General features: G+C 45.3%; 1 protein-coding gene across 4 annotated transcripts in view; it reads right to left on the reverse strand.

Moving 5' to 3' along the window:
• The window catches only part of LOC119168526 (focadhesin), a 677,649-nt gene that overhangs the window by 178,780 nt on the left and 475,560 nt on the right, over positions 1-23,309 (reverse strand). For all 4 annotated transcript variants that reach the window (XM_075890929.1, XM_037419929.2, XM_075890931.1 and 1 more), the window contains one exon: positions 4,523-4,679. In XM_075890929.1, coding sequence (XP_075747044.1) covers positions 4,523-4,679 — 157 coding nt within the window. The remainder of the gene's footprint in view (positions 1-4,522; positions 4,680-23,309) is intronic.

Raw genomic sequence — 23,309 nt, forward strand, 5'->3', positions numbered from 1 at the left:
ACAATAACTAAAGGCATTTGACTGCCCGTTTATGAGGTTAATTGACTGTTGGCTAACGCAAGTGCTACCACTACGTATTGCCGATGTGCCATGCCTTAATCATCAGACGCATTTCATCATTCCTATGCTAGTACAAAACTGTGGTATAATTCGATTCTGCCGTACAGACAATATAAAGAAAGATTACAACGGGAGCCTCATGTTAGCAATTTTTTATTGCGGCAAAAAGGAAAAGATGATGAAGACAGCCGCAAGAAAGGCGGCATGTTGCGGACAAAAAAATAGCATGTGGTGGTGGCGGCCGAGAAAAAAGAAAAAGCAGCAGCTAGGGCTGGCACAAAGAGTAGCGGCCATGCAAGACGACGATGTTCGAGAGACCATCCTTGTTGCAGTGATGTTACCGCGGACTTCTGAATTGGAAAAGTTTTTGTCGCAGAAAAATTTTCAGTGTGTAGCACTTTGTAGCAGCCAAAAATTCCATTTGGGAGCCCTTTGGAGCAGCTAATTTTGCATCATGGGGCACTCTGGAGCAGCTATTCTCACATCCTAGCATAACATAGAGAAGCTAGTTGCATTTACAATCAAGCACCTTGTTATACTTTGTTACAGACTTTTACGAAGACCTAGAAATATTTTTATTCATATTGCCAATCTCACGAAAAAATTATCTCACAAGCAATCTATATTTCACTCAATAAGGCAAAAATAAGAGCACCATGCAGTTGAGTGTTTTCAACAGGCTTGTGCGAATATTCAAATGCTTTGAATATTGGAACGAATATTACAGTATCCAAGTTTGCTTCATTTCGTATTTATATTATTAAAACTTTTAAAGTATTCGAGATGAACAAATAGCTGTATATCAGCCCGCATTAACTCATTGGCTTTCGCACACCTCGTGGCCGTTCCCGCCTGGTATTTCGCAGAAAAATTTTCGCACCTGCCGGCGGCTTGGGCAGGTGCACCTAAACTGCAATAAAATCCGCAACAAAAGTCATAGAATAACAAACTTTGTTTTATTTGCTTAACAATACTTGACTGCATCAGGTGCTTCAGTATGACTTTCGTGTGTGAAAAAGTTTAAAGCACACGGGCATGTGAAGAGAAACTTCACATTTATTTCACACTCCCATCAGCTCTCGGACGTTTTGCCGTGTGCCTTAAAACTCAGCAGAGTCTTGATGGCATTTGCTTGACTTTGGCACTATGTGGCGAGGAAAAAGAACCCATTCGGCAGCTTTTAGGCACATTGGTGAGGCCGCTACAGGCGCGTTTCTTCGATCATGATGGAGGGGCAGACTCGTCTCTTTAAAAATGGCCTCAGCGAGATCAACCTTCCAATCTTCCAATGAGCGTAGTGGAGCCACTTGCCAGGTGCTTTGAAAAATAGAGCATAGATGTTATAAAATGTGATGTCTATAATGTAAAAGAAGATTTTCTTGTAGCCTTTCGCATATCTGCTCATAATGGGAAGGGAAGCGAGTTGTTGGTCCTCACGATCAACTCCTCCCATGCCTTAGTTGTAATCAAGTACAACTTGCAGTTTTAAAACTGGCAAGCCATTTTTGGCGACCCTTCTTTCCTGAATCGGTTACGTTAGCTGCATTGTGCAAGATAGAAAGCATAGCTACTTGCTTTCTATCTTGCCATGTCAGAGCCATGATGCCTCGTGCAAAGAGGGCTTTGCATTCACCTTTTTTTATCTTGAGTTTCTTGAATTCATCTGGCATGTTCTTACGGTGTAGACGAACTGTAACCACTGCATTCGAACCAGATTCTTTAAGGCGACGAAACAGTATCAGTGAAGAATACCAGTTGTCCATATATATCGTGTGGCCATCAGGTAAGTGTTTTTTAACGAGGTCAAGAACAACAGCCTCACTGCACAATAGCCCATCAGTTGCTAGTGTTTTGTCACTTTTTCCAGTATAAGTTGAGAAATTCAGGCAGTAACCATTAGATTACTCGCACAGTTTGTAGAATTTCAATCCAAATCTTGCTCGTTTCGAAGGATTGAACTGAGGTAAGACAGCCGGCCGCAAAATCTTCATCGGGATGATAAGCTGCACCAATGGATTTAGTATGTGATCAAGAACAGGCCGTATCTTCCACAGCCTATCTTTATTTTGGAGAATACTGTTGTCGCAAAAATGCAGATAGCATGACAGTGCCCAAAAGCGATGTCTTGGCATAAAAGTGGCAAAAAATGGTGTGCTGATGACAGCTCTCGGACTGAATGCTGCTCTTTTCACTTGGCTCATCAACATGCACATGGCGAAATAAGCTTTCATTTCACCTGGCGTTGTTTCATGCCATGAGGGGTCAGGATGCGAGATCTGCTTCTCACTTGCGAAGGCGTTCATGTGCAAAGCAATTACCCTCCAAATCTCTTCTACATGAGGTGCGTTGAACATTCCGAGAGCACCCGGATTTGTACCTACTTGAAGCTCTATAGATCTTTTGACACCTGGTTGGCCCCTTAAAGGGTGCTCGACAATTTTTTCAACACTGTCCTCTTCTTCACATCGCCAGTTTTCAATCCTGCACTTCTTTGGAAATCTCTGCGAAGCATCCATAGAGGCGTCCACTGAACACAGATTCGCTTCTTCATCACTACCACTTTCATTTGTTTGGCAGTCCCCTTTTGTCTAACAAAGCATCGTCTTCATCACAAACAACATTTTCTTGGTCACTGTCGAACACAATAATCAGTATTTCTTCATCCGTCAAACCGCGTTTCTTCCGTCACGCCATGTTTCGAAAAAGCAGCAATAGTGCACCCTTCACCACTGAAGAAAAAAAAACGCTTTAAAACAGCTAAAGAACCTGGAAAACTATGTCCATATCAGCGGATAATTTACCAAGAAGAAAGCAAACACAAAGTACTGTTCTGCCATCTATGAAACAATGTAAAAAATAAACATTTTCTAGGCGGCCGGGGCTTCGCTGCTCAAAGTGCTTTTAGCTTCGCCGACCTGGCCGGCGGAGTGCCGGCCACGGAATCCAATAAATTAAAAACTGTATAACAGCCCATGTAAAGCTGGTTTCATTGCAGTAAAGCGTTGCTGAGCCGTGAAAACACCTAAAAATACTCAAGCCTCTGTAAATGTGATTTCACAACAGTAAAAAACTGCTAAGCCATGAAAACATCTACCCAAAAAAAATTCGACTGCCGCGAAGGTTTACTTCAAGGCTAAATGAACGTACTACCCTCACATCGATTAATCATTTTTTAAGTTTAAAATGTTGTTAAATAGGCTTATATGCTCAAGTGTAGTACATTTTAAAACGCAACATATTTTACAGGTCATGACTTGCATACTCCTGTAAGTCAAATCCTATTCAAAGTTGTTCCCACTTTCTATGGAAAAAAAAACACACAGGCCTCGTTTCAAATTTAAAAAATTATTGTGCCGATCAGTTAGGTCATGACATAGTATAGTATTCAAATTCGATTCGAAATTATTCAACCAAAATCACTATTTCCTTTGCATTCACTTAGAATTTAAAATTCACCATTCGCACAAGCCTAGTTCTCGAATAGTTTCCTCAACAATATTTTTAACTAACAATTAAATAGATTACAGGATACTAAAAATTGTACATTATGAAAAAACATTCTAAATTTACATTCATGTGGTTATCAGCTAGACAAACACCGCGATATACAACAGTGTGTCAGTGCTGAAATCTAGTACTGTCGCTAATGTATTCCCCCAAGATGACTCAAAGACAGAAGCCATGCTCCTTCTCAATCGATTTTATGGCTGTGCGCGACATGGCCTCACATGTCTTTGTTAGACAAAATATAAGTGAGAACTAACAGAGCTGTTAGTTCTCACTTATATTTGCACCTACTTTCCACGAACAATTTCCACAAACAATTTCCGACTGGAATGAACTACCTCATGACGTCACCAGCATCGCAGCGCCCGACGCATTCTTATCAGCTGCCACTGCCTGTTTGTAGCAAAAGCTGTCTGGTCGTATGTGCAGATTTTAATTCTTCTAATGATGTTTTTACACTTCGTGTTAGGAACAAAAATTTGGATTGTATTTTCGATACCGCTCTTGTGTTGCTCCTGTAACCCGAGTATTCATGTTCCACGCAAACCTGTTATGTGGTGATTTCATTTCTGCGCCGTGAAGTGTAGTGTTATATGTGGCTGCAAGTATGAAAGTTTGTATCACTCCTGCCTTGGCCACCAAGAGGTGGCTGGCAGTATGCAATAAATAAATAAATATATTCTTTTCAAAAAGAAGTGATAGAAAATTTACATTTGAGATTAAACTGTCCTCCCACTCCATTCTGTCTACATCTGTATTTCTCTGATATTTGTCGAGTAACCTAGTCGCAAGTAGATGTCATCAGCAAGAGGATAGAAAAGTGGGCTAGTGGGTAGTTCATATTTGAACTTAGAGCGTGGGAACACACACAAGAGACACATGTGTGCCTCTTCTCAGCCTCTTGTGGGTGTTCTCGTGCTGCAAGTTCACTGAACAAAGATGTCATCAAACTGACCAGATGAGGCACTTCTAGCATGGCTCCCAGCACTCAGCTGTCCCACAGTCCAAGCGGCACAACCAGCCAGGGCAACATCTCGTGCCGAAGAGCGCGACAGCAGTCGCACCAGCTGCTCCTGCACCTGTCGCCGCTCTGACTGATGCTCGTCCGCTGCCTGTGCCAAGAGACCAAAGCTTGTGGTTAGCTGGATAAGGTGCACACAGACACGGGCACAAGAAGGAAAAAATGGGCACCTATCAGCAACTACAGCTTATTGGAAAGAAAATCTAGTACATATATATATATCACTTATGTTGCATGACCTGGCTAGTGAAAAGAAAAAGACACACATGCGGCTTGTGGCTCAAGATCAGACCCTATGAGTGATGATGAGATTTAGAAATTCATATACAGTTGGAGGATGTGCTTACACATTTCACCTCACATCTTCCAACTTTCTGGTGATCTGATCTGGGTGTTTTGAAAGAATGATAGCATGAAAAAAAAAAAAAAACAGGAATGCAATCCCATGAGATACAATGTGGGGGCATGTGCGAGCTGTATTTTGTATCCAACGATCTTCTGTGTTTCTACAACCTGAAATTAATAAATCTTTCCATTTGGCCTATGTAAGAAAGGGAAAATGTAAGAAAGGGACAGCCACCTGTTTTGTATATAGAAAGATGAATTTCCTTGTGGCTTCAATGTACAGAACCGGTGGGTGTCTATTTTCTCATTATTAACCCTCTCAGCACATTATGAAATTCTGCAGAACTCATTTGCATTACTTGCATACATCGGCTTCGAGTTGATGAATTTGCCCTCACGTTGCCAATTGCTAGCTTCCTGGTAAGCTTGGTAGAGCAACCACCCTGGAAAAGTGTTGGTCCTGGGTTCGAACCCTGGACCACGACGAAGTTTTTGGCAACTACGTAAGAGGCTTTTTTTTTTTTTCTGAGAAATCCGTACGGATTCCTTTATGGTTTCAATCTACAAAACGGACCGTTGTCTATTTTCCCTTTCTTAACCCTTCCTCCACCTTGCAGGATTTGCAGAACTCACTTGCATTTCTTGGTTTATGTAGATAATGGAACACAGGACGCTGGAACCAAATAACCACAGGACAATGAAACCAAATAAACAACACCTATTTCACGCTTTACATATGACTGTCTGTGATTCACGCAGCATCCTAGTTGTCTTTAGCCTTTTGCGTGTTGGGATAGTTTTTATCTATTCAGCTACATAACTTGATTTGCTTGTCTGGGGCTGAAAATACTACCCTCTAAATCATACCTATTTGCAATGTTTTTTAAGCCCTGGCACAGCTTGTGTATGCAGGAGATAATCCAGGGCTTCTTCTGTACTTACCGTATTTATTCACATAATGAGCCCCCCCCTTTTTTTTTCAGGGAAACTGACGCCAATCTGGGGGGAAGGGTTCATTACCCGGGAGAAGATTAATGTTTGATGTCTTGTGGTGTAAGGGCCAATTGATGGCCAAAGAGTACCAGGTGCAGATATTAGGGACTAGAGATATGAACAATAAATATAATAAATGACTGTATAAGGACCTTAATACAGTGAAATCTCGGTAGTATAACGAATTTCAGGGGACCACGGATATTCATTCGTTATTTTGAAAGGTCATTATAGTGAAAACTCAAAAATGAATCATAAATACTTATTTTTTACCGACCAAAATGACTTACCTTTACAATGGTAGATCCTTGAACTCGTTTTTCACGAGCAAAAAACAAATGCACAAGTAAACACCAAAAAATGCACGTTTACTTTAAAGAAGTCTGTGATTTTTTTTTTACGCGAGCAGCACAAACTTTGCAGCGCGAAGGCCTCCAGCTTATACACATTCCTGTGGTGTGACTCGGTTCTTTGGTCACAACAGCCTGCTCTTTACCTTCCAGTTGCCGAAGAATATCCATTGTCTCGGTTAGCAAAAACTGCTTCCGCTTTTTCGTCGCAAGCAGAGATGAACTCATTTGTAGTATCACCGCAGCGGAACATTGACTTGCTTTGCGGACGCGATAAGTAATCACCAAAAAGAGATGAACACGACTGAAAAAAACAAGGCCTCCAAGGAAAAACCCAAAGCGTCACAACTGCCATCGCCTGAAGAAAAAAAAGTGCTAAAGAAGAAAATTCCTCGCGTTTGTTTTCTGCTCTCTCGCTGTTCCAGGTTTTTACGCCCATGCTTCCTATTCCGGAACTCCCACTCTGCCTTGCTGACCTTGCCCTCCCGTTTTGCCCTCGCCTCTGCGCTCGCTTCTAAACCTGCAGCGTCGGTGCTTCAACAAAAAAAAGAAAGAAAAGAAATTAACTATTTCGTTGTTTTTTTTCTCCCCACAATCACGTGTATTTTGAGAAGCAAGGCGTCCATTCGCTTTGTTGTCTGCTTGTGTACCGCTCTGGTACTCGCGACGGACTTCAGAACATAAGTTCGTAGTACTGAGGCGTTGTTAATATAACGCGGAACTAAATTAACGCTCATTATTCTGAAAAGCTCGGTATTCTGAAGTACGTAGTAGAGAAATAATTTTACACTGAAACTATTTGCAGTCAGCGCGGGATTTTTAAAAGTTCATTAATCTGAAAAGTTCGTCAATGTGGGGTTCTTTCTACCGAGATATCATTGTATTTCTCACGCTAAGGCGGGTAAAAACAAGGAAGTATTAAAATCATGACCATGACAAGAAATGTGTGTAGTGTGAATGGATGGCAAAAGTTCCTGAGAGGTCGTGCTGCTGGAATGCCTGGGTATATAACATGAACGTCTCTCAATAATGCCAATACTGATTTATGAGTGAAAAGTGGTTTCCGACCGATGAACATTGCAGGGTGAAGTGGTTGATTTGTGGGGTTTAACGTCCCAAAACCACTATATGATTACGAGAGACGCCGTAGTGGAGGGCTCCGGAAATTTCGACCACCTGGGGTTCTTTAACGTGCACCCAAATCTGAGTACACGGGCCTACAACATTTCCGCCTCCATCGGAAATGCAGCCGCCACAGCCGGGATTTGATCCCGCCACCTGCGGGTCAGCAGCCGAGTACCTTAGCCACTAGACCACCGTGGCGGGGCCAGGGTGAAGTGGTATCTGTTGTCGGTAGGGTAAGGGAAAGTGGTTGTCTTCTTAGCGTGTCTAACTGTTTACACTAGATTAGAAATTTGAAGTACACTGAGTGCTTCTCCACATCTGTCATACTAAGACGGATTGCTGGCAGGCAAAAGGAATGAATGTGCAGTGTGTGTATGTCCTGTTCTTAGCCTAGTAAGTATTACTTCTGTGTGGCGTCATTTTGATACTGGCGGCCAATGACCAATTTGCGGCTTGATAACATGCAGTTTACTATATGTGTATCTGTCTCATGTGTCTGCCAATAGGCCCTGAGCTTTCATTTTAGAGAAAGCTTCAAGTCAAGTGCAGGAATTGGTATCGATATGTTGGCAGAGGTTTCGTTGCCAGATGAAGCTGGCTGGTCCACCAAAACGTTACCTTATATATCTCACAGTGCCCAGGCACCCAGCAGACTACGACATGCTGTTTGGATGTGTAAATTGTGCATAAATGTGAGTGAAGCAACATAGGGAGGAAGTTTTTGTGTTTTTTAAAAGTTTGTAATGCTTTTACTATGCTTTGAAAATCTGTGTAAATTACCGCCTTTTGTAGTTTCATGTGTTTAATGTGTTTATTGGTCACAGGTATCACATAAGCTCAGCCTGTGAAATTGTTTGTATTAGAATGCAGAACGGCTTCCGAAAAGAATGGGTTGACAGCTGCGTACGACACAGGAGTGTTCAGCTTTGAGGCATTTGTAAAGAACTTGGGACATGTGTATTTATGTTGCAGAAAGTATGTTCGGATATGTGCAATGGGCACAGGCTTCGTAACCACTAAGACACGTCACAAACTATTGTCTGTCACTGCCATGGTGGAAGGCACACTGCAGGAGCCATCAAATGGTGCTCAAGTGGCACACCGGTTTTCTCAGCTAAGCCCCTCACACGAAGCGAGTAGAGTTGTCTAATATAAGGCCACTTTTTAAACAGACAAGAACATGTCATTAATTGTAGAATATGAAGGGCATTTCTTGTCTGTGTTCACTTTAAGATAATAATTAAAAGACGTGTAGTATCTCTGCAGAAGGAGTGACCATTCGTTCAATTCGACGTACAGGCTTTCCCCAGTTGCGAAAAGCTTTCGTAGAGAGGCGAATGTGTAGATTCAAGCATTTAGATTCAAGCAACAGGATAAAGCATCTTTAGGATAGTACTTGTCAAAGACTGATAGGTTATTAACCCATAGTCTAAGCGAGTGCATATAAGGCTTTTATACAAGTTCATCAGGCACTTCTTGTCACTTTCCAACGTAGTGCATAAGAACACTTTTAGAACATTTATGTCTTTTGTGTGCTTCTTTTTTAGATACTAGATGTGCGGTATGAAGGCAAGCTTGGCGTCCGAGATTATGCCTACGAAATTATGTCCAGAATCAACAGAGAGATGTTCCCCATGGAGTTGAATGTCAGGTTCGAAATGAATGCCTTTCTTCTTGGAGAACAAGACAAACGCGCTTTTTGTGAATTCAGTTGAAACCCGTTTTCTTCTGCCGAACTGGAGACCTTGTTTAAACAAAGCTGAATCCGTTGCTCACACACTGCCAGATTACAAGACTTAAAACCGTGTAGGACATCATCGACATATGTGCAGTAAAACATATTGGAGGGGATGGACAGGTGCAAGGAATTCATTTTGACAATAAAAAGTGTACAACTAAATACACCACCTTGCGGCATTTCTGTTTCTTGGACAAATGTGTGGGAAAGAATGCTGCCCACTCGTACACAGTATGTCAGATTGGGCAAGTACTTTTGATTGTAAACATTTTAGCCAGCACACCAAGGTGGGACAGGTTTCTCAATATTCTAAAGCACCATTTTGTATCGCAAGCCTTTTTGATATTGAGGAACACAGAAAGGATGTATTGTTTGTGGATGAAGGCGTCTTGGATCTGTGCCTTGATACGTACCAGATAGTCAGTGGTAGATCTATTTTCTCGAAACTCGCACTGAACTTGGTCAAGAAAATTGCTTGTTTCAAAGAAATGTACAGGTCGGCAGTTTATCACCTTTTCAAAAAGTTTACACATGCAACTTGTACACGTGATAGGCCTATAACTTCTAATGGAAGATGGATCCTTGCCTTGCTTTAGAATCGGAATAACAATGGCCCCTTTCCAGGAAGCAGGGATAGTGCCAGAAAAGCAGATAGCACTGTGAAAGAAAAGTACAGTTTTCAGCGTTTCGATGGGTTGGTTTTTCAACATTTCATACACCACACGGTTGAAACCTGGGGCAGAATTACTGCAAGAGTTTAGTGATGTTTGTAGACCAGCTAAGCTGAAAGGTTGGTTGTACGCTTCGTATTGTGTACATTTGTGTTGTAGTTTCCGATTTTCTATTATTGTTTTGTATTTTCGAAAACCTTCATTATTGGACACCTGTTCGAACAATGTGCCGAGGAAGTTAACCTGATCTTCCAAGCTGTCACCATGTGTGGCAGTAAGTGTACTTGTCTTTCTGCTATCCTACTAACCACGTTCTAGACTTCAGCCTCCTGTGTATGCGAATTGATCCCTGATAAAAACTCGTGCCAACTTTCCCTTCTGGCCTGCCAATGCGTTCTTCTGCCTTGGTACTTTATTTTCTTAAAGCTGTCAAGATTCTCGGCTGTCGATGAGTCTCGAAATAGCGTCAATGCCTTGTTTTGCTGTTTTTGTGCATTACGACAGTTTTCGTCCATGAGACATGTTGCTTACCGAGCAGTCCAGATGATTGTGGGATACTTTTGGTTGCTGTGTCAGTAAGAAAAGCTGTGAAGTAATGTACCGCTTCATGTAATAATCCACACAGGCCAGTACAACTAAAACGCGTAATGTAATAAACCTGCTCCCAGTCGGCTTTGCTTGTGAGCCATTTGGGAACCTGTGGTGGGCATTCAGTTGATGTAGGTGTGCTCAAAGCTACAGGAAGATGGTGACTTCCATTGGAATTACTGATGACTTTTCAGATGCTTAGGTCTATAGAGGAATAAGTATCGTTAGCAAGATTAACATAGGTTGGTTTTTTCGATTATAGAGACACACGCCAGAAGAGAGAAAGAACTGCTCAATCAGCCGACTTCGCGCGTCGCAGCAAGAGTCACCCCATAGCCTGCTATGTGCATTCAATTATTCAAGAAGAAGGTATCGTTCCGAAAGTTCACCAGTTAAAGACTAGAAATTATGTTTCAGTAGCTGATAGCTCAGAGGAATGTAAATAGTGCAAATTGTGATAAGTTTCTCGAAAAGAACAGCTACAGCTTGAACAGCCACTGCCTTAAGGGACGTTTAGAGTTGTGTGCGCATGCGATCCCTTGATTAGCTATAATGGCGACACCTCCGGATGATGTCATGGCATCATCACAGTCCTTTCGGAAAATAACGTAGCGATGTAGAAAGTTGGTGTGTTTTGGACTTAAGTGTGGTTCTTGTACACACAGCACTTTTGGTGAATGTTCATAAAAACGTTCTTGGACATTGTCAAGGTTCTTGAGAAGGCCCCAGACGCTCCACTGCATAATTTGTGTGTTCATGACGAAAGTAATGTAGTGCTGTGTGTACTAAAAGCTAGTCACTGTATACGTGGGCAGTTGGAATTGAAGTAACAGGGCTGTCATTAGGCCCCATTATCTGCTTTTTGGTTTTCTTGGCGCGCTCCAAGGAGCTATGCCGATCTTTCGGCACTAAAGGTACCGCCATGTACATTGCCTCCTTGGAGGCACTGGATGCCCGCACATGCAAGCTGGTGGTTCAAATTTCGGGCCTCGCCTGGTGAGGGGAGGCCTTGAAACCTGATGACCCTGGAGTCTCCGATCTCTGTTCGCTGGTAGGCGAAGTAAACTGAACTATCGCCGCCTTGGGGGCATACGACAGCTTTCCGAGCCGTGGCCATACCTCTGACATTGGAGGCAACGACAGGGGTTAGGTATGTATGGCCTGACAGTAGCCTTTGTATACCCGGTTTGAGTGCTTTTCGGCAGATCGCTCGAAGAAAAGGTCAGTATTAGGTGTTTTGTTGGTATTTTGTTATTGTCTTTTCTGGTCTTGATACACTGTATTTTACTCACATTCTGGCTCTTCCATTCTTCCAGAAGTTCAGTTTCGGTCAGGTCAAGCAAAGCTGTATCTGATACCAACCCACAAGCTGTGCTTATAGCATGACGATAGTTATAGCGCGAGAACAAAATGACGACAGAGAGACAAGAAGGACACGAAAGACACGAGCACTAAATTCCAACTGAGTTTATTGTGCAGAGCACAAAAATATATAGAGGAGACAGTAACCATGTGATAAAAACCATATGGCACAAAGAGCAGAACATGAGTGAGAGAAAAAACAAAACAAAAACAAAAGCACTGAAAAACGGCAAAGAAAAAGCTATAAGAAAACGAAACAGAAAAAGAAAAGATGATATAACTACTTGCGCGCACCGAGACCTTCGAGGAACCTGAGTTCCTTCTCGGACAGAGCCATGGAGGGCTTGCTAATACAAGGCACCTGTTTGCGTGCCATTGGTGCGGCCTCGTAGATAACTCGGGTACGCTCATCTCTGTGCTTGTACAGCGTCGCTGTGTCCTTGAAAAGGGCTACACAATTGCATTCAGTGCAGTGCTGAGCAAGAAAACCATCTTTCCCGTTTCTAACATTGTTAGCGTGTTCTCTCAGCCGATCGTTCAGACACCTTCCGGTCGGTCCGACATAACAAGCACCGCATTAAAGGGGGGTCCTATAGACAACTTCGCGGAAGCAGGCCGCATACCTGTTTCTATGTTGAACTCCGCATTCCGTTGCTGACTGCGTTTTCAGAAGGTTTGTAGATTTGGTGAGGCTGATTAAATTGAACGGTGCCGAGAACAAGACACGAACTCCAACACGTTTTCCGATTTTCTTGAGCGTGTGTGATATCTGGTGTTTGTATGGAATCACGGCTATCCTTTCACGTTCTGTATTCGTGTTGCTCGGATTCTGTCGCTGCCTCTGCTCTGCCTTATTAGTCCGCAGGATAGCCTCAGCAACGGAAGTGATAAACGCCTCGGGGAAACCCGAAGCCTTAAGCCGGGAAACTTGAGCTTTGAAGCTCGCAGAGATATTGTGGGTGCACGACCTATTTAAGGCATTGTCAAGACAGGTTCGTGCTATGCCTCGCTTAACTAACTTGCTGTGAGCGGAAGAAAAAGGAAGTAGAGGTTTCTGCGCACGTGGTTCATAACACCAACAGATCTGCTGTGAGTTAAAAACCAGTCTTAAATCCAAAAAGCGTAACTTGTCATTCTCGGGCATTTCATGTGTCAACACAAGAGGCTTTGGACAATCTTCGAACACACCTATCGTTTGAGTCGCAAACGAGTGGAACATAGAAAAATTACAATTTAGAAGAACCGAGAAATCATCCACGTATCTGAATACTTTGATGACATGCGAGCCTTCCAACTTTTCCTGCAGGTTTTTGCTCATTTTTGCCAATAGAAGATCACTGAGTAGAGGTGCTATGCATGAGCCTACTGAAACACCCTCTTTCTCCAGATAAATACAATCATTCCATATGTCACGTAACTTATTTACGTATAGACTTACTGGAAGGCCAAGGAATGCCAAAAGAGCAAGGAACGTCAACAGGCCGAAAATACAAAGCAAGCGCAAGCTCGGGTCGCGCGTGTGCACCAACGCTATGGCTTCCCGTTTCTTGCTGCTTCGTCGTCGCTCGCATAGTTCCCTACATTGGCCCCCGGTGAATAGCGTAGCCAACCTGGCGACTTAAGGTGTAATCACTATAGCGGGGTCGTAATAAGGCTTCAGGCGACTCACATGCACAATTTCTCAGCCACGGCGGCGTAAGTCATGAGACTGTGTCAAAGGCTCAATCTCATAATTGACTGGTGACGTACGGGCGAGAATGCGGTAGGGCCCATGGTATCGTGCCAGTAATTTCGAGGAAAGGCCAGGAGTACTCGGTGGAATCCAGAGCCAAACGAAAGCACCAGTCGTGTAAGTAGAGAGATGTCAGTCGGTGTCATGCCGTAGCTTCTGGTGGCCTTAGTCCTCGGTTGTCAGTGAACGGGCCAATCATCTGCAATCTTCTGCGTACCTGGCAACATCAAAAATTGCAGTCTACTCAGAGGAGTCGGGCGTGTATGGGGGGATAGTGTCCAACGTGCACGATGGTTCGCGTCCGTACAACAGCAAGAAAAGGGAAAACCCTGTTGTCGTGTGTGTAGCGATGTTATACGCATACGTGACGAATGGAAGGACAGTGTCCCAATTGGTCTGGTCTGAAGCTGTGTACATTGTCAACATATCACCGAGAGTGCGATTAAACCGTTCTGTGAGGCCATTCGTCTGCGGGTGATATGCTGTCGTCATGCGATGAACCATGTTGCACTGAGCGAGCAAGGCTTGAATGGCGTCAGACAAGAAAACACGCCCCTGGTCGCTCAAAAGTTCGCGGGGAGCACCATGGCGAAGAACGAAGTTGCGCAAGACGAAAAACGCAACTTCCCTCGCGGTTGCTGCGGGTAGTGCTGCCGTCTCCGCGTAACATGTGAGGTGCTCCACGCCTACAATTATCCACCGATTTCCAGAAGACGACGTGGGAAGTGGTCCGTATAAGTCGATAACGACATGGTCAAATGGACGCGCTGGACAAGGCAGAGGCTGAAGTGTACCGGCAGGGCATTGAGGTGGTGCTTTACGTCGCTGGCGTGCAGTACAAGCACGTACGTACTTGCGAACAAATGTGTACATGCCGCGCCAGTAGTACCGCTGACGTAGACGGTTGTACGTTTTGAGAGCGCCGGCGTGAGCGCTTTGCGGGTCGTTGTGGAAAGCTGTACAGATTTCCGAGCACATGTGGTTGGGTATCACTAACAGCCACCTCCGACCTTCAGACGTGTAATTCCGCCGATAGAGGAGGTCGTCTCGAATAGCGAAAAGTGTGGCTTGACGGCGGATAGTTCTTGAGACCAAATTAGCTGACGGATCAGTCAGAAAGGCGAGGAGTTGGGAAATCCACATATCTTTGCGTTGTTCTGATGCGATGTCTGTGAAGTCGATTGGTGTTATGACAGCTGAAGAAGGTGACAAGGAGGTCGGGTCAGCCGGTAGCGGCGAGCGGGATAGCGCATCAGCATCGGAGTGCTTGCGGCCCGATCGGCATACAACACGAATGTCGTATTCCTCTAGGCGAAGCGCCCAACGACCAAGATGCCCCGACGGGTCGTTGAGTGATGATAGCCAGCATAGAGCGTGGTGGTCCATAACGACTTCGAAAGGGCGGCCATAAAGGTATGGGCGGAACTTCGTCAAAGCCCAGACAATTGCGAGGCACTCTTTCTCCGTGACGGAATAATTACAATCGGCTGTCTTGAGGGTTCGACTCGCGTAAGCGACCACATATTCTTGGTATCCTGGTTTTCGTTGAGCCAATACAGCACCAAGACCGACACCACTGGCGTCAATGTGGACCTCCATAGGAGCATCGGGGTCAAAATGACGTAGTATTGGAGGTGATAATAATAAGCGCCGAAGCGCGGTGAAGGATTCGTCGCACTCTTTTGACCAAGCAGAAATGCCTTTGGAAGTTGTCAACAGGTTGGTAAGAGGCGCGATGACAGAAGAGAAGTTCTGCACAAATCGACCAAAGTATGAGCAAAGGCCGATAAAACTTCGAAGCGTCTTGATGAAATTGGGCTTTGAATAGTCGGCCACGGCGCGGAGTTTCGCCGGATCCGGGAGAACACCCCCTTTGCAGACGACGTGACCCAGCATACTGAGCTGACGTGCAGCAAAATGGCACTTCTTGATGTTAAGTTGAAGGCCAACAGAGATGAGACACGTGAGAATATCACGAAAACGAACAAGGTGAGTCGAAAAGTCGCGAGAAAAAACGGCGATGTCGTCTAGGTAGCAGAGGCACGTGTTCCACTTGTAGCCGCGAAGGATGCTGTCCATCATCCGTTCGAAGGTAACTGGGGCATTGCAGAGTCTAAACGGCATGACGTTAAACTCGTACAGCCCATCAGGTGTTACAAATGCAGTCTTCGATCGGTCAGGATCAGCCATTGGAACTTGCCAATATCCTGAGCGTAAATCTAAAGAGGAGAAATATTCTGCTCCTTGCAAGCAATCGAGAGCATCGTCGATGCGTGGCAATGGGTACACATCTTTCCGAGTTATCTTATTGAGCCAGCGGTAGGCGACACTGAATCGGATAGACCCATCCTTTTCGCATACAAGTACAACAGGGGGCTCTGCGATGGCTGGATGACGCCATGCTTGAGCATATCGTCGACTTGTTCATTGATTATACGGCGCTCTTTCGCTGAAACTCCATATGGTCGTTGGCGTAAGGGAGCATGAGTACCGGTGTCAATGTGGTGCATGATGTTCGCTGTGCAGCCCAAAGATGGTTCAGCGCAATCGAATGCAGAATGGAACTCTCGAAGAAGGGACAAGAGTTCGCGTCTTTGTGTCGGCAATAGCTCAGCGGTAACAGAGGGCTGGAATGAGTCTGGCGCGGGCAGTGTGGCCACAGGTGGCGTTATAGCATTGAGCTGGAGGTGAGGTGGGTGTCCGGCAAACTCCAGAGGGCGCAAGAGGTCAACGTCTTGTATGTTACCCAAACATTCTCCGCGAAGTAAGGTAACTGGCGACGATAGCGAGTTCGCAACGAGCATGGTGGTAGCACCGAATTCCACGGTGAGTATGGCAAAGGACAGGTGTAGGCTACGGCGGCGGGTAAATACGTCAGACGGAGTGAACAAAACAGTTCCGGCAGGAGCGGCCGTACAGGTCAGGGCTACAAGGGTGGACGTTCTCGGTGCTATTTCCGTGTCTGCAACAACGACAAGTTTGTAAGCTTCAGAAAGAGAATCTACCAAGCAAAAGGTTGGCAGCGGTGTAAGGGCAACTTCTACACGTGAGCAATCTATGATGGCCCGATGACGCGAAAGAAAGTCCCATCCAAGAATGACTTCGTGGGAGCATGATGCCAGCACAAAAAATTCAATGGCATAAAGTTCACCTTGGATAATGACACGTGCAGTGCACACAGCTGTAGGTTCTATGCACTGCGAGTTGGCCGTGCGGAGCATCAGGCCCGAAAGAGGCGTCGTCACATTTTTCAACTTGCGGCATAAGGTCTCACAGATTATGGAAACGGCGGCTCCTGTGTCGATAAGCGCTTGTGCGGTGGTCCCCTGAACATTGACGTCGATAACGTTTTGCGGCGAGAAAGATGGAGGCCTTAACCAGTTCGAATGGTATGCAGCTGTTGCCTCCGAAGCTGCAGCGATCAGTTTCCCTCTTCCGTAGCAGGTCGGCGACAAATAGGTGACAGGGAGCGTCGTCGGGGCGATGGTGACCAATGGTTTGCGTAGGGTCAATGACCATCAGTGGTGTACCTTGATGGTGTCCTAGACGACGCAATTGGCCTGCCCACGATGTCAACTGGAGGGGGATCTCGGCGACAGTGGCGGGGACGTGTCCAGCGATACCACGAACGAAACAGATGGGCCTATTATCCGGCGTCCTCTAAGCATCTGCGCGATGGTAAAATGAAGCTGGAGATCTCGCGTAGGGATACGGTGTAGCAATTGGGGTTGTAGGCACGACATAGGGCGGCGTGGCAGGTTGAGCATACGGCATACGCTGTTGCGTAGGCCGAGCAGCGACGGCAGCGTACGTGAGAGGCGTAGTGACAGGTGGTTGCTGGTGCATCGGTGGAAGGGCCTCAGCAACTTGGGTTCGAATGGCGTGTTGGAGGTCCGATGCCAAAGCTTGCGCGGACTCATGTGTCCGTTGCAGCAGTGACAGCTGGCACGCTACCTCTTCGCGGACAAAGTCCTTGATTGTCGAAAGCAGCGGCTGCTGATCGGTAGGATAAGCAGCTAGGTGCAAGCTTGCGAGCATGTCTGGCGTCGTGAGGGCTTGACGAGAAATTGCGCGCTGCTTACGCAATTCATCGAAGCTCTGACAGAGAGAAACAAGCACAGCAATTGTGGGGGGATTTCTCGCGAGCAACATCTGAAAGGCGCCGTTGTCAATTGCTTTCAAAATGTGCCTGAATTTTTCTTCCTCGGGCATGGTAGAGTTGACGCGGTTGCATAAATGCAACACATCTTCAATGTAGCCCGTGTAGGTCTCGCCTGGTTGCTGCGCACGGTGACGTAAACGGTGCTCGGCTTGAAGCTTGCGTGCCGCAGGTCGTCCAAAGACGTCCGTAATAGCAGTCTTGAATGCAGACCACGTAGGAATGTCAGCTGCGTGGTTGTTAAACCACAGTTGCGCAGTGTCCGCAAGGTAGAACGTGACGTAGCCCAGCTTACTTGACTCGTCCCATTTGTTACTTGCACCGACTTTGTCGTACCTCGCCAACCAATCTTCGACGTCCGACTCAGTGGAGCCCATGAAGATAGGTGGGTCTCGTTCAGGATACACGGCGCCGCAAGTGACGTGGACGGTCGAAGGTCCCACCTGGAGAGGCGTCTAGGTGGCCATGTTCGTGTCACATAAAGGGGGAAGCATACGGGAGCGAAGTTCCAGGTTTGTACGGGAGTACCCAGCACCTCCACCAGATGTCACGTAATTTATTTATGCATAGACCTACTGGAAGGCCAAGGAACGCCAGAAGAGCGAGGAACGTCAACAGGCCGTAAACACAAAGCAAGCGCAAGCTCGGGTCGCGTGTGTGCACCAACGCTGTGGCTTCCCGTTTCTTGCTGCTTCATCGTCGTTCGCATAGTTCCCTACACATAGAACGAAAGTGGAGGTAAGGTACGGTAAAACCAGGTAAAGAAAATCTGGCGCACTGATGCCAGTTTTTAATTAGAATTTCAATTCCCCGAAAATTTCTATGTTATCCCTTATACACTCTAATACCTCATTGTGAGGCAGAGAGTAGTATACGTCCTTTATGTCAATTGAAAAACTGAAAAGATTAGATTGATTTGACTGTTTGAAAAATTATATCAGAGCCTGCGAGTTTTTCATAAAAAATGGGTCATCAATCTTTATAGACACCTTAGATGGGTCTGAATAAACAAGCCAAGTTGCTTTTGCCACGTACCACTTTGTCACAATGACACGGAAGGGCACGTCAACCTTATGTGTTTTGGCAGATAAAAACATGCTAAGCCCATTTTTGTCACTTTTGCTAATATGCTCTGCTAACTGTTTTAACTCTAGTTTACGACACATTTCCTTGGCCTGCGTTTTTACTCTATCTAGACTAATGTTGGTACAACATTTGAAAACAGAGTCAATAGCTGTGACCGCCTTTTCTAAGTACAAGCAATTAGGAAGAACGGCGAAACCACCCTCCTTATCTGAAGCACAGAGATAAGCGCACCCGAGTTATCGTCGAGGCCGCGCAGATGGCACGTGAATACTAGGTGCCTTGTATTAGCGAGCCCTCCGTGGCTCTGTCCGAGAAGGAACTCAGCTTCCTCGAAGGTTTCGGTGCGCGCAAGCAGTTGTATTATTTTTACTTTTCTGTTTTGTTTTCTTATAGATTTTTCTCTGCCGTTTTTCTGTGCTTTTGTTTTTTTTATTTTTGTTTTTCTCTCAGCCATGTTCTGCTCTTTGTGCCCTATGGTTTTTATCACATGGTTACTGTCTCCTCTATATATTTTCGTGCTCTGCCCAATAAACTCAGTTGAAAGTTAGGGCTCGTGTCTTTCGTTGTCTTCTTGTTTCTGTGTCGTCGTTTTGTTCTCGCGCTATAAATATCATCATGCCATACCAATTAGCCCAAGCTGCCACATTTCTGTGCTTATAGACCTGTGTAATGTAACACTGATTGGTGTGTCGCCAAATATTGCAAGGAAGTTCAGGTTTTCAAATTGGCTTTTTTCTTGTACCTCTAGAACTGAATCACCCCTGGCCATGTTGGGCCATAACTTTCAACCAGGCCCCAATGAGGAGGAGGAGGAGGAAAGAAATAAGCTGAAGGACAGGAAGGTTAGCCAGTTCTTAGACCGGCTGGCTACCCTGTGCTAGGGAAAGGGGTGAAGGAAATAAAAGATTATATAATAGAGATGTCACAAAGAGAGAGAGAGAAAAGCCAAAAAATAGCAAAAAATGGAAAGCAAAATCAAAGAGAATACGACACTAAAATCTGTCTATAAAGCCAGTTGTCTTTCAAGCCTTCTACCTTTTCAAGCCTTCCGTCTTGTCTTTCAAGCTTTCAAAACCTTCTGGGCTGAGGATGGACTCAGTCAATGACCCAGAATCCTTTGTACCTACAAAGGCTGATCATCTATTCTATCTAGAGCTTCGGTAAGTTCTTGTCTTGGAACATTGAAATGAATACACATACACAGAAGATGGGCAACTGTTTCTTTGCAGCTGCAGTAAATGCATGTAGAGGAGCTGGCCATTCCAATAAGAAAAGAGTATGCGTTCGTGAAGGCCACGCTAAGCCACAGGCAGCCCAGAAGAGTCTCCTCAGCTCGAGATATTCCTTAGGGATTACGAAGCTTGAGATCCAGATCAAAGTTATGCAAGCAAGCATTTGTGAATTCCGTCGAGTTCCACTGTATCAGTGTAAGGTCATGTGCAAGCGAACGAAGTCTTGTAGCTGCGTCGGTTCTCGAGAATGGGATGGCTGTGCATTGTGTACCATCATGTGCAGACTAAGCGGCCTCATCTGCGCGGTCGTTGCCAATATACCGCGATGACTTAGTATCCACTGATACGCTATGCTGTGTTGTTTCTCGATTGCTTGGTGGTGAAAAATCTTTATATAAGCTACTAAGTGTTCATTAGGTTCATGGAAAAACGATGACACGAGACATTGAAAAGCTACCGTATTTACACGATTGTAAGACGACTCGAATGTAAGACGACCCCCCCCAAAATCGCATCTCAAAAAAAAAAAAAAAAAAAAAAAAAACTCACGTAGGCCGCAAGCTTCGCCTCTAGTTCCGGAAAGCGGCCAGGCTTCAGCCCGCGAAAGCCACGGCGCTTGGAGTCGCACGAGAAAATTTCCTCGCGCTGAAGCCCCCACTTCCGCACCACACATTCACCGATACCGAACTTTCGTCCTCATGTCACGGCACTCATGTCAGACAGAAGTGACTCGAGAGAGCCGGTCGTGGACACAAGCGACAGGAGCACGCGGCGACGCGCCCGCTTAGAAAATTGTATCACAAAGAGGAGCTCTTCCGTCAACTATCAATACCCCCCTACGGCGGCTTTTCCATCGATTACCGGTGCTCCCTCAAGAGCCGTGCGCTCGTCATAAAGGCACTCGTAATGCGCGCAGTAGATGCTAAAAAAAGAAAAGCTTTTGTATAAGCACGCGGAAAACTATGCACTTTGGGTTGAGCGGGAAACTATTCGAGATGACAATACATGGGTTTCGATTCTAAGACGACCCCCCAACATTGGATTGTCAAATTTGAAAAAAAGGGTCGTCTTACAATCGTGTAAATACGGTACCATCGAATTCAAGAACATGAACCAAGTTTTCGAAGGTTATTCAACTATAAACTCCAGAGCTGCACGTATGGCGGTGAGTTTTGCAGCTGTCGATAATGTCAAATGCGATGTCATAAATTAATTTGTGATGTACTTTGCAGCAATAACCAATGCTCCTGCTGAGCTTACTAAAGAAACAAAGCCATCTGTGTAAATGTGAAGGAGTTTGTTGTTGTTTATCATGCAGGAACAGTAATGTGGCCTGTTTCAAGGCTAGATGCGACGACTGTTTCGTATTTTGGATGCCAAGAATGGTAAGAAGGTCTTTGAGTGGGTGTTGGCACCACAGTATTAATGGTGACTGTGCTGCATACGCGAAATTCAATAAAAGCACGGTGCACTGCTGAGCTACAGTTGCACTGAACGCTGAGTGGGACATAGAAGTTCGAAGTGAGGCGAGATGATGCAATGGAACACGAGCGAAATGTCTCAAGTCCTGAAAGCGTCAATGCGGATGTATGTGTTGACTGGATAATCACGAGCGATGACGACTGTCGCTACTGTAGATGTGCATCGCGGAAAGCCAAGGCATATTCGCAGTGCTTGGGCTTGAATCGACTGGAGGACGAGAATGTTTTTCTTTAGATCCTGCAACGCAGGAATAAGCTATAGTGGAAAAAACCAAGGAACAGAACAGCGCTGAGTTGAAGCATCGCTCGTACCGATGTATCCCACATTTTTCCAGCAAGAAATCTCAGTATACGGGTGATCATGATGAGTGTCGTTTTCACTTAGACGATGTGAGAGCTCCACGAGAGGTCGCAATCAACTATGACTCCGAGAAATCGGTCAGTCTTCATGTAGTTGATTACGTGTCCCTGCTCTTGCATTTATACGTTTTTCGATAAACTCAAGCTTGATGCACATTGCTCAAATAAGAAATCAAAACAAACCATTTCTGAATCTTCATTAATAAGCAACTTGTTTTTGAACGCGCGGTGAATGAAGAAGCGCGCCCGAACTCATGTGCTGGCATTGGGCATGCTGCACGGAGCGGTGGAGGAGGATCAGGGTCGCAGCACCCCTCTCAAAGCAGTGACGAGAGGCATGTATGACACTCAATGCGAAGGTTGCAAGAAGATAGCCCGCAGGTGCGGTCTAGCCCGGCCGTGCCCCAGCCAACGCAATGGGCCAGCGAAACAGCCGTGGCCGCACGTCTATCATTTTTAGAAGCCAACATGACAGCACCCATGCAGACGTAACCACTCGCTCTGATCCAAACTCGTGCTGCTACTTGCCCGCTGTCGTCACAGCAACAAATAAGTGATGAAATCAGCTACCGCTTCGTGTCATCTCATCTTGGGGACACAGCATTAGGTATGTTCTGTATTTATTAGAGAAATTTGCTGTGTTTATTTAGCCATGCTTACTAAGCCTAGTATCTGCGAACTTGTAAATGAATCTTGAAAACACTGCAAAATATTAACGAATACATTGCTCTCGAAGGTTCAGAATGTAAACATAAATAAATTAATGCATGTGCTGTGAATTCACAAGTCACACAGCTCTGGACGACGACATGTTAATATCGAGGCGGAAGAAAACTGCACCCATAAATGCCACTATGTTGACTTTTCCTGCATGTTCGTCTGCTTCCCTTTTACTTACCAGTGTGTTCATCTGCTTCGCTTAGCGTCCCTAGAGTGTCTGCTTCGCGCCGCATATGCTATGGGGATGCCAAGCAGGCGACAAAACGCATATGTGGTGCAGTGCAGCAGAAGGCCACAGCAGAAAGATGGCCAGGGTAGGGAGACGGTCGCGGTGTTGTGGTGTCAATATAGTCCTGAATGACCAAACCAGCTGCAGAAAATCATTTATAGGAAAGGCAACGAAAGTTGTAGTGATGTCACACCATATTTGTAATGAGATGAATGACCTTCAGACCTCTGCCATGTACATATCAGCAAAGCATCACGGCTGCTGCAGCTAGCAGTGCGTCTGTTTCGCAGGTGCTTGTCGGGGCATTTGTTTTCGAAGTGCTTGTCGGTGCATTTATTTTGCAAGTACTTGTGTGGCACGTGTGTGCAAGAACAGACAATACTCAGCACGATGTGCGTCACAGCTTTGGGTGGTTACGTGACCAAACCACCTACACTGCTTCTATATCACTGCCCAACTCGGCTCTCAGAAACTGAAACATGTCCACATAAATGAGGTGATATTCAATTATCTAGCCAGAATACACGAGTCATGCATGTGGCAGGCTTCT

This window comes from Rhipicephalus microplus, chromosome 3 (assembly GCF_043290135.1).
Source record: "Rhipicephalus microplus isolate Deutch F79 chromosome 3, USDA_Rmic, whole genome shotgun sequence".
NCBI classification, from domain to species: Eukaryota; Metazoa; Arthropoda; class Arachnida; order Ixodida; family Ixodidae; genus Rhipicephalus; species Rhipicephalus microplus.